The sequence below is a fragment of the Phaethon lepturus genome, unplaced genomic scaffold (assembly GCF_000687285.1).
Source record: "Phaethon lepturus isolate BGI_N335 unplaced genomic scaffold, ASM68728v1 scaffold3585, whole genome shotgun sequence".
NCBI classification, from domain to species: domain Eukaryota; kingdom Metazoa; phylum Chordata; class Aves; order Phaethontiformes; family Phaethontidae; genus Phaethon; species Phaethon lepturus.
The window spans coordinates 38,312-50,682 of record NW_010542473.1 but is presented as its reverse complement, the minus strand read 5'-3'; the positions used below and the strand labels follow the sequence as shown (position 1 = coordinate 50,682).

The 12,371-nt window shown below is 40.0% G+C and overlaps 1 protein-coding gene across 1 annotated transcript in view; it reads left to right on the top strand.

Annotated features, from left to right (window-relative positions):
- Positions 1–1,153: 1,153 nt before the first annotated feature.
- LOC104621502 (ankyrin-3-like) overlaps positions 1,154–12,371 on the top strand; it is a gene marked incomplete at both ends in the record, with an annotated part of 44,399 nt that continues 33,181 nt past the window's right edge. Inside the window, 2 exons of the mRNA XM_010288015.1 lie at positions 1,154–1,252; positions 9,099–9,197. Of these exons, the coding sequence (XP_010286317.1) occupies positions 1,154–1,252; positions 9,099–9,197 (198 nt within the window). The remainder of the gene's footprint in view (positions 1,253–9,098; positions 9,198–12,371) is intronic.

Sequence of the window (12,371 nt, the reverse complement as noted above, 5' to 3'; positions counted from 1 at the left end):
AGTCAGCTTGTTACATCTGAGAAGGGATCTTTTTTCAGTGCTGGTTTTCTGTCACTCACCTGCAGTTTTGAGGAAGCACTATTAAATGGTCTGTTGGTCAGGCAAGACACTTGTACCACTCTGCAGCTATTCAGGGTGATGGGTGCCTTTCTGATTCAGTCAGCCATAGGATTCACGCTCACTAAAATTTACCGCTTTCTGCTCAGTCGCAGGGAAGCTGGTTTTACGCAGCCAGCTGTTTGTGCTGCCCCTGAACACACAGAAACATGTCCTTTAAAATTCTGTTTGTGCTCATACAGTGGCTGCATGCTCTATTGAAGTCCTTTTTTTTTTTTGTACTTGGCTCCATATGATCAAATATATATAAACAGAATGTGGCCTTCATACACCGCAAGATAAAGGATTCATCAGAGTGTGAAGAAATGTCCTAGCTACATCTTGTTAAAAAAGCGTGTTTGTGTGCACACGCATTTGTTATGTAACTGTCCTCGATGCACAGCATCACTGCATGCTGCCGGCCTGCCAGGTGCCACTTAGGGAGGCGCATACGCGTATTTACAGTCCCACTTGAGGTACAGTATTACGTCGGTGAGAGGAACAAATTCGGAGGATGAAATTAGTGATGTAACTGAAACGAAGGTGTTTACAAGACTCTTGGAGTTTGCTGGTAATGTTCAGAAAAACACAACATTGGCATCTTGTTGCTTTTGAATTAGGCCTACAGATGTAATGGTTTTATTTATTTTCCATGGCTCCATCAAGGCCAATGAAGTTGTGAGGTATGAATCCTTATTGTTACATGCTCAGAAACAACCATAGATTAATTAAATTGCTAGGGTTTAGTCAGTAAAATTGCGTAAATTTGACTCTTACACAAAAACAGAGAACTGAGGCACAATCATATGTTTTTAAAACTCCAACCACAGCTTGAATGTTTGTCTTCATAATATATGTGTTGAGGTATCAGGCCAATAATTCACATACATTGATAAACACAGCTTCCCTTTTGCTTTCATGTTCCCAGGGAGTCAAAACTGTGCTATGCATTAGCAAATTTGGCATAATTCATTCTGTGAACAAACTGATCATGGAGTTCATGAAAGAAAGATATATGGATATTTACTTCTGTGTGTTTTTTTTTTTTCTTCCACAGAATGATATCACACCATTACATGTTGCATCAAAGAGGGGAAATGCAAATATGGTCAAACTCCTACTTGATCGAGGAGCTAAAATTGATGCCAAAACAAGGGTAAGCTTAAATGTGAATGCTGTGAGTGACTGTGGAATTCTTGCCTCTGACCTGTTGGTTGCTGTAGAGCTTGCTTAATTCTTCTTCCTGGCAGGCTACCGTAGCTGCACTCCCTTATTTTTTTTTTTTTTTAAATACAAAATGGTTGCAGTATTTACATCTCTTAAAGCAGTGTGTGAAACACCATGTATGGCAAAGCTCAGAACTAACAATTTTCCATGTTCTCCACAGAGCATTTAATCGAGAGCTGCTTCTAGCTACTTAGGGGTAGAGGTGAATGTACAGGAAAATACTAAAAGACAAGAATTCAGTTCGGGTATTTCAGAATTTGAATGCAAAAAGAGTAACTTTGAACTGCAGTCTGTGTTTGCCTTTCATTATCCACAGGGCAGTGTCACAGAGCATGATGTCGCTGATGAGTCTTGCGCAGCTCAGCTTCTGTCTGACTGGGTACTTAGCTGCTGGCTTGCATTTTTCAGCAAATGTGCTGGGTGTAGCAAAGGTTTCCATCAGGTCGACACCTGACTCGAGTTGCTGAGTGATTTAAAAGCTCGATGCATATGGTTATATTTCAGTGCTGTAGTTAAAACCCAATCAAACCAGTTTAGGGATATTTTGTTTACTTACATAGTGGCAAAAAAGAGAAAGAAAAAATTGAAAGCTTTGGAAGTAAACCTAGAACTGCTACTGCTGTGGGCTGTCATGGCAGTCTTTGCGACATGCTCCTGTGCATGTGAAGTAACCTTTAGGAGCTGTGCCTGTAACTTTTTGACAGTTGTCATTTTCTTGAAATACTAGCTTATCACCTACCCATCTTCCATTTTTAATTATTCTGTATAATTTCTACTAGCATCATTCTAAACAAAACAAAGGTATAACCTAAGAATATTTTTTCTGCAGTTACTACTGTATCCACAGGTTTCTGTTTGGTTTTCCAGTGTTTCAGCAGTCTCTGAGATTGCCTGCAATGCTTGTTGAGGCATGTTTGTATTTTTTTATTTCTGTAGCAAATTCAGAAACTGGGTCAGTTTATTTTCTCATCTCTTCACTCTCTCCACATGTTTTTCTTTAGTTCTTCTATTTTACCTTTAGAAGTCACTCATGATTTCTTTGTGAAAGTTTCTGGTAATTGGGGAATATGGAAAAGTTGCCTTTTCATGGATAACATGAACAGTGGGTATAATTTCTGGACTGAAATACCAGCCTCCTATGCGCTACATGGGGGCTGCCAGGCTAAGGGGCGTGGGTCTGCCATGTGGTGAGGAGGGCCACATTTTGGTGATGTGACAGATTTGCATTTAGTCAGAGCAGGGAGAAAGGGATGTGGCAAAGGACTATTTGTTTCCTCTCTGCAAGCATTTATAGGGCCCACTGCAGCCAAAATGTTGTGGACCACTACTTTAAATAGTTGGAGTCCAACTATGTTCATTACGAAAATTTGTGATGTGCTTAATTTCCTGTATCACAAGCTTCGGGGTCAGACATTAGGATAATTTATGTAACTAAAAATACAGTCTGGGACGGAAACAAGATCCAGGAAGAGGGCAGAAGCATTAACAGCTCCTGAATCTGGGCAGAGCTTCTCAGTGAGGCAAAAGGCAATGGATGAATGTGGTTCACGAAGTGGTGGTTTGTTTTTTCTGGCTTTCCCCAGAGACTGCGTGTTTCCTCAAACACCCATCCTCTCCATAAATCAGGAGGGATTTGCATAACTTCTCCTGTGTGTGCTGTACGTGTGTCACTCATAGTTGCACTTCTCTGGCATTACCAGAGGCATCATTTTCTGGCAGTTAGTGACTAAGTGGAAGTTTTGCTCCCAGCGGCACTGACTCATCCTGGCAAGGGTTTACCAGCCTGTGGTCTGAGCGGCCTCTGCTGAGGAGTCGCACTGAACTGAGCAGACAGCTGCATGATCGAGAAAAGGGAAGAGCATCGCTGGAGTAGATCAGGAAGGATTTACAAATCAGTAGGAGAAGCAATAGACTGAGGAATGTGGTGGTAGATGAAAAAAGGACATTGTTTCAGGAGTGTCTGCCAAGTTCTCATATTCAATAGCAAAGATTAATTGCTGTGAGCTGTTACAACACATGTTCCTTCTAAATCTCTCTTGTTATTCCTACCTGACCCCATGTTGTTTTCAGAGGCAGAACAATTGAGGTATGTCAACTTTGCAGTCACTTCATTTTTTTAAGCACCATTCTTTTTTTAGTGCCCCAGACATGGAACGGCCTTACGAAAATACAGGATGACAAAAGCTTCAGTCATACCGTTTTACAGCACCATCACCACTACAGGGTATATTGAAAGGCAAAGGGCAGGCAAGGGCTCTCTTTTCTGAGACGTGTATCAAGTCATGCCTATCAGCTGGGTGCCCAGTCAGAGCACAGCCTTGTGGTGTTCTGTGAGGGGCAGGTGTAGTTGCGCAATGCACACACAGCTTGATAAACAGATGGGATTTGCACGGCTCCTATTACCAGATTTATAAATGTGAGGCATCTTTTTTTTGAAAGAGGTTTTAAAGAGATGAGCGATTTTTTTTTGTCGTTGTTTGATTAAGGTAGTTTTTTGTCTTGGACACCATGATATTATTTAATGCAAATGTTGGTTATGGAACACTAAATACCTTCTTAAAGGTGAATGGCAAAGGTTCTGTACCCATATGAAAGGACAAAAATTACTGAAAATTTCTTGTTTCTTTTGCTCAGAGGCAGAAATTCCTAGGCCTTTGTTTCTACTTTATTGGATTTTTAATTCACTTGTAAATAAGTATGCAGAAAATACTGGTTTGTGTTGTTGACCAAACACTAACAGAGCCAGGATTCACTACTTCAACTCTTATATGGGACAGATTTAGCTATTCAGCTGTTGTTTTGTGATCTGTTCCTGCAGTCCATTCTCTGTATGGGGTATTGGAAATATGCTCCATGTAATGTCTCTTTATTTTTCACAAACATACTCACTTTGTAGATAAATTCACATAAAGCCCTTCCTGAGCATTAAGTAAGTTGGGGTAATGATATCTTTTCCTTAGTCATTTCCATGAGCGTTTGTGTTTGCTGGTAGCAGATGGTCCTGGAAACTGCAATGCTGAAGTGCTGCACAAAAGGTTAACAACAAGGGCTAAATCCCTATCCTGTTTAAATTATTGTAAAAGTCATCCATGGGGTCCCAATTTCTCTATATTCATTAGGACTAGGATTTGATGAGCACCATAAATCTTGTTGCACACCTGCAAAGTATACTTAGGAGCTCAGATAACATGTGAGAGTATGAGGTTATTTCCAAAAATGATCTTACAACTATTTTGAGGCTCAGCCATCGTTTTTTTTTTTTTCTCTTAGTTCATGCTTATGTTGCATTGTTTATTTTACCAGCTGTTTATCTTTTCTCTGTCCTTTTTTTGTGCGAGATGTCTAGCAGCTGGTACTTGGGGCTTTATATTGAATTCTTAAGAGTAGTCCTCAAGAACAATGTGCTACTTTTGTCCATCCAGGGCAGCTTTTATTATTCAGGTTTTTAACATTCTAAGCAAAGACCTATTAATGCCTCACATAACATGTTACTGAATGTTTCCCTAATTATTTTTTCTCTGTCTTCCAGAAAAGGCTTTAAAAAATAAATTTTAATTAGAGAGGTTGATTAAATCAGTTTGATTTGCTTTGGCTGTCCAACACTGTATATGCCAAAGTGAATTTTTGTCTGAAGCAGGCAGAAAGCATGTTTTAGCATGGATTAATAATAAGTGTTTATAATCTTCATTCTACTGATTTTTTGCAGCTAAATAACAGGCCAGCACTCTTATCTGCATGAAAACATGTGGGATATGCATCAGATCATAAATAAGCTGCTCCAGAAAAGCCACATGTATTAAGATATAAAATAACTACAAGAATAACACTGACTTGGCACCAAGTGCATTTTGCATGTGTAGGAAGAGCAAACCTCATTTGTTGCCCTGTTTTATGGAAGGGGCAGTTTGCAGCAGTGCCAATGAAGTTAAGAATTCAGGAGACTTAGAGCACAGTCATGAGATGGGACAGTCATGGGACCATGAGATAGAGAGCCCTGCTAGGCTGAAGCACATGCAGAGAGACTGACTAAGCATCGATGGGGATGATAAACCCTGGAGGCAGCAATAATTGCTCCCCTGAGGGAAGCATGCCTTCCACCTCTAGCTCAGGGGAGTGGAGTGCCTGGCACGCTCCTTCCAAGGCCATGGACAGGCTCTGGGATTTAGCTCAAAGTCTGACAAGCTCTTGCTGAATATTTGCATCACAGTAAAGTTTTTACTGGGTGTTGTGCTTAATTTCATCACTCATAGGCTGGGTTAGAAGCTGATCTGAGAGTTGAAGTGCTGAGGCTGCCATGGATTTGGGGTACAGCCCAGAAAATCCCATTGTGCAAGGGAAATCCTGGGTGGGCCTTGACAGGGAAGGAGTAGCTGGGGAGCACAGGGAGGCTGGTTCATGCTTACCCGTGCTGCTCAGAGGTCTCTTACAGCCACATGTGGTGGCAGGAAGATACACTGCAGGAAGGAGGCTCAGCTGCCTGCACCATCATCTGCTAACCTCAAGCCAGTTGTGAGCCCAGTGCGCCAAGATCAGGGAGCTACACAGGTACCAATTCTCAACAGGGACCAGCAACAGTGCTTAGATCTCATTTACTTGGGGGGGGGTGGTGCGCAGGACGGTGTTTGAAATAAAAGCTACAGAAAGAGCAGCAGCCCCAGAGATGGGTGTGCTTATGGGAATCTTGTGCATAAGCAGAACTCCTCCTATTGTCCTCCTGGCTTCACTGGAGCTGCTGTCAGGCTCTCTGGATGGATAGATAATACTGATGATATGATTTATTGTGTCAGCACATACTTAGAGAGTCCTTAATCTGCAGATTATTGTCATAATCGTTTGTAATGGTTTTTCTGAGCCATTGCAGACTATCATATTAAGGCAAGTTTGCTTCATAATACATGTAATATATTTTATGCTTCACATAGTATAGTCTATATGAACAGTAAATAAGCAACTAAGAAAATCTCCTCACAAAACCAGTAAAGTCTTGCTGAGTTCAGAGCAGTCTCTCTTAATCTCCCATTCTCTTTTTTTAAACAAAATCTTTCTATGACTTGTGTTTCAGATTGCCTCTGCACAGTTCTTTAAGACTTTTAGTGCCATATAGCAATTAACCAAGTCAGGTGAATAGATGGTGTCTCCTCAGAATACAGAAAAACATCTCTGCAGCTAAATGAGCTGTCTTCAAATATCTTTGCTCCTTACAGTGGGAGTCCTGACATTGTCTTAACAATAGCTACAGATCAGCTGTCCCAACAAGCACCTATATTACATTGTAATGTTGTGTCACACCGTGTGATGCATCTGGTGGTGGTGACTGCTATGTGGACTAGAATGAGCTCTAGCTGGCCAAGCATGACTGCTTGCTGCCTCCTGTGCCACAGGAACCTTGTCAGCAGTAGGTGCAAGCTGGGCAGGCCTGGGCAACGTGAGATGATTGGGGCACTGTGCTCTAGGGAGCACTGAAGTCGTTTTTAGTCTAGTGCATGAAGATGATCAAATGTGTCTCATTCTCTGTGAGCTTGGTATGTCTGCACGTGGTATGTTTGTGAAATGAGTTGGGGGGTATGAAGTCTGGAAAATGTTCCCTAACTTAAGAGTTTTGTGCCTGATCTCCTTGAGTATCTTTTTGATGTGCCTGGAGAATAGGATAACTATAGGAAGTAAAAAGAATGAACAATCTAATGTATATGATCTTCAGCTCCTGCCTACAGGTCTCTAGTTACCCAGCCTTGCTGGTTTTTATTTTCTTTCCTGTACATGTTTTTTGCATGTGGGTGATATTTTTATCTTAGTTGTTTGCATTCTGCTTAGTACTTGGTATGCCCTTGCCTGTGGAAACTACTGGTATGGGTAATACGCATTACCTTTTTAAACACTTGTTGTGAAGGTACAGCAAAACATTTGCAGCTCAACTGATAAACATACCTCATGATTTTTGGTATCTTTTCTCTTTGTTTTTACTTACATGTTTTGAGCAATACATATTTATTTTGTGTAGTATCATTTTAACATGATTCCCTTCTCTGTACTTCATGGGCTGAAATAACAACGAAGCAGAAGTGACAATTACATCAACTACAGAAATGCCAGTAAGATGCCATAGTGGGCCAAACTGTGTTCATCTTGCATGAACAAATGGCTCCCTGAGTCTTGATCAAGTTAAGTCTGAACCAAAATCTTTTATTCTTTTATATCAAAAACATATGCCTAACTTTAAGTCAAAGGACATGTACAATGAGAACCATGCAACTTTTAAATGAGACGAGCAGAAAAAGTTAATCACAACAATTTCTTTCTGCTGTCTTTCATAGGCTTAGTAAGAGAGGGCAAGAAAGCAGAAGCAGGAGATTTAAGGCTCTGAATCACTACCTCGCTCTCCCCAGCAGCCCTCTACGCTTTGCAAGTCTTAAGCTGATGTTCTCGTAGAGTGTAATCATTTAGGAATTATCAAGAAAGAATATTGTAATTATGCATGGAAAATATGTCTAAGGAGGTATCTTAATAATACTTGCTACCATACAGAGACAGACAGAGAGGGAGTGCGTGTGCGTGAACTAGGAAGCACAGGATGTGCTTCAGGATGTGTGAGAAGGAATTTTAGATAATTCTTTTTATAAAAACAATGTGACATACATATTTTAGACAATGCAACATATTTAAAGAGTGCTGGAAGACACTGGAAAAAGGCCCCTTCCTTTATGACTTGTATTTGGAAAACTAATAAATATTTATCTTTCTTCTTTATTAGTTTCCACCTTTCTTACAAAGGCTCCTCTTCTGACATATTTAGTGGAAACACGGTATTGTTTCTGTGAGACAGTATCTCCTGCATATGTTTTGCTTGTAACAAATCAAATGTTTGCTCTTACTAATTCTGAAAACGTAAATTTTTCTTCCTTATTTTTCTTGAAACTGTGACGTTACTAATTGTGACAAGCACTATGTCACACGGCATTGAAAAAACTCCATGTGACATTACTCACAGTTACTCAATGCATATGTTGCTCTTTTTCATCATAGCACTCATTTACAGCAGGTTACTTGAGCATCACAAACAGAGTACAGGTCAAAGAACAATCAAATTAATTTAGAATAACTCTGTTGACGTTAAAAAGAATCTTCCTTTTATTTAAGGAATGTATTTCTAATATGATGATGACTTTTACTAAGCAATCTATTCTGAAAGAGGTTTTGACAGTATGCCTTGACTCCAGACCAGTCATTGAGCTGCAAGTCACACAAATATGGTCTACATGACAAGAGACAGAAATTAATCCAGCATACTTTTATCACCTGGGATTTAAGATGGTTTTCTCATCTGCTATACAGCTGCCAAAATCAGTGTAATAAAAAATGTCACACTAAGTAGGAAAGATTTTTATTTTTTTCTCTCAGACAAGAGGACCATCCATTGACTTCAGTGCATACTGACAAATGAAAAACCTAATTCTCTCAAAGGCATGCAGGCAAAAAGTACCTGATGTGCAATCTCATCTTTTTCTTGTATATGCATTTACCACTTTCCTGCACATACAGTAGGGCCTGGGAGTAGCCCACTGTACGAGCACCAATTTGATGTGACTATTTACATGTTTAGAAAGTCAGAGCCAAAATGTACTCTGTCCATTTGAATAAACAGGTTCAGCTGTTCAGTTGCCTAAGAGCAGCATCCTGCAGGAATTAATTAGTTTCTTAGGATGTGGTAGGTCTTTATAAAAGTGCACAAGATTTTACTGTGTCTGAAACTAATCGATCATACTGCTTATGTCCCACAGGATGGGTTGACCCCCCTCCACTGTGGAGGAAGAAGTGGCCATGAACAGGTTGTAGAAATGCTGCTGGATCGTGGTGCCCCTATTCTTTCCAAAACCAAGGTAACTGGTACTGTTTTCTGCTGGGATAATCCTTGTACTTTTTTTAATGTAATTCTGCACGTCTCAATGTATTTAAGTGTTTGACAATAACTTTTCTATATCATAGCTATTTAAAGTAGCTGTGTGGGAGATCTCCAAAGTGAATGCCGTATGTAGCGCACGTCTGCATATGTAAAATGTGTTAAATCGAGATACTCAAGAAAATGTTTCTGTGCCAGCCAAAAAGGAATGTATGGTAACCTTATCCCTCATAATTTCAGTAGCTGAAAATCTCTGTATCTATCCTGGAATAAATACATGGTGATTACAATATATCTTCAGCTTGCACCAAATTACCCTAAGGCTAGAGTAGAGATAAGAGATAAAAATAGAGCAATGTCTCTTTGCAGAGACAGCTCATATTTCCTTAGGACTTAGCCTGATTACCAGTTTCTCCACTTTCTATCTCTCTACAGTTTATCATGCAAAATCATTCATGGAAATTTCAAATCACCTGCACCAGGGTGCGCAGATTGCTTTACACCCAAGGGTTAGCATTAAAGCACACTCTTGCCAAAACTCTTCTGGTGGTGGTCTCTGCTGTGCCACTGTTGCTGATTTTAAATCTCAGTGCAGCAGCCTGCTTTGTAGCATCACTACAATCCATGACTTTCCCATTCAGGATTGACGTTTGGGTTGTGCAGGTTGTTGAGGTTCTTTCCCAAGATAACCTTCCACTACATTTTTTTTTTCTCTCAGTCTGTAAGCAATAGATTTCCAACAACATTTCTTGTTTCCTTCTGTTACTTCCCTCCTCTGTCATCCTGTCCTATTCTGTCTCGGCGCCCTTCTATATTCTGCTTTTCTCCTCCCTCTTCTTTCTTTCTTTTTTCCCCCCTTACCGGAATATATTTAGCATTTGTTTGGGGAGGTTGGCACCAGCTTTCCTCTGCTGAGTGAGTCACTGGCAAGTGCTGTCACGGGTAATCTGGCAGACAGGATCCACCCGTCCTTTGCATGTGGAGTTTCCATGGACTCCCACAGCCCTGACTTGCAAACGTCACGAGCAGGGTGAGCCAGCAAGGGGCTGTCCAGAAGCACTCCCCACCCCGGGCGCATCTCCACACCGTTGCCACTCTCAGAGCCAAGAGCTCCATACTCATGTGGAGTAAGGCTCTTCCACACTCTCTGGTAGCTCAGTTAATTACTTAAGGAAAAAAATTTAAACCTCATTGCTTTGGTTTCCACCATCATAAATGAGAACCTCTCCTAAAGAACTACATTTTTTTGCTACATGGATTTTTGTATTGTCAGGTGTTATCCCTAAGCTTAACCTGCTGTTCAAGGCCTGTGGGTTTTGAATTTGTTCCTCTTCCTGAGGAGGTTCACACAGCCTGGACGAGAGTTCACTTGCCAAAAATCAGGCAGATGAGAACATGGGATAGTGGGTTTGAAATAGCCCAAGGCTGAAAGACACACTTTGGACATTGACCTGCAGAGGCTTATGTAAACACCTCCAGCAAAATGGGAGCTTCTCTCTGGAAGAGAGAAAATTATGTTACGTGTTAAAAACTGAACGGAAGAAAGTGCAGAGCTTCCTGAGTTTCCCTCTGATGTGTTAATTCTGATGTTTTAGAAGGTAAGCTAAGAAGTAGCGGTACCTCTGAATGACATTAATGAATCCATTCATTTGGCACTAAACTACACAGTACTGTCCTCTGCAAAAATAAGTAGCTCCATTCTTTTCAAATTTAAGTCATATATTATTGGAAATAGGGCACATCTTTGAAAGAATTTGAACTTCACAAAGTTTTCTCATGTTATATAAAACTCTTTCAGAAGTACAACTGAACTACGGTTTGATAGCTGCTTCCTGCTGGAGATTGTTTAGAGTTGTGGCTTTTTTTTTGCACTGGAATAACTTTAGATTTATTTTCAGGGGAGGCAATGACCTAATGGATTATCTGGGGTTTTCTACAAGCAAAAGGAAACCTGAATTCTAGTTCTGAGTATGCCAATGATTTTCTGTGTGAGAAATTACATTTCTGAGTATCAATTTCCATCTTTTTTTTAATTACTGTTTTTTTAGGCTTGTTTGGCTCTTTCCATTTTTTTAACAGCCCCCCCCCACCCCGCCCCCAAGTTAATGATACTTTCGCTCATTAAAGTCCTCTGACACAGCTACAAAATAAGCTATGTATCACTGATAATTTTATGTTTGCCCTGACAAGCATTTGGTACTGTATTTCATCTCTCTGATCCTCTTCTTTTTTTTTTCATAAGGTATCATATGACTGTCAACATCTTTGATTAATCTTGAACTTCTTCACCTTTTAATGTTTTCTTGGCAATTTCTTTTCATAAAAACAGTAATATAACAGTGTTTATATAGTGACTCCATCTTGAAGTACCAAATACCTTCTTACAGTCATTGGTGGATTGCCTCTCACAACACGGATATGGGACAGGAGAACGTTGTTTATATGTAATATTCTAATGTTAACAGTGGGAAGACAAAGACATTGAAATATTAAGTGACTTGTGTAAGATTGCAGAGTATCTTTTACTGCAACAGAATTAAGAGCAAGCCTGATTTAGGTCATAATAAAAGACAATATCCCGATGAAGTTTTGTCTTCATCAACTTCCTTAGCAACCAGCCTTCTCTCTTGCTCTGTTGTGTAAAGTCTGGATAGTTCCTGCACTTTTCTCATTCATGACAGATTTTTGTCAAGCATTTTGCTGATTTTTCAAATTGATGTGAGGCTCCTCTGCTTCTTTCCTTCTTCTCCATCAATGTCAGCCTCTTTCATGCAAGTCCCTCTTGTGAGAGAGTCCCATATCATATACTCAATTTCTTACTCCATAAATAAGTGTGGTTTATTGGCTGTTATTGTTAAGAATTACACTTTTCAACTGAGGGATCTTTCTTATAAAAATGGAACAGAACGGTGTGTGAGAAGCTTCATGATTTTTTTACTATCACCTAAAAAGCATCATCAGTTATAAACTGTTATCAGGAGGGCATGGTGACTGAGGGGAAATTAATCTATCTTTTTTATTCTACTGTTTAACTACACTAAAAGACAGTGAAAACATTTAAAATGCGTTGCTAGTATGAAGCTTCCATGCAGATAATTGCTCTAGTAGCCTTTGGGAATGGGAGAGAGGCTTATCCAAGCCAACATAAATCACA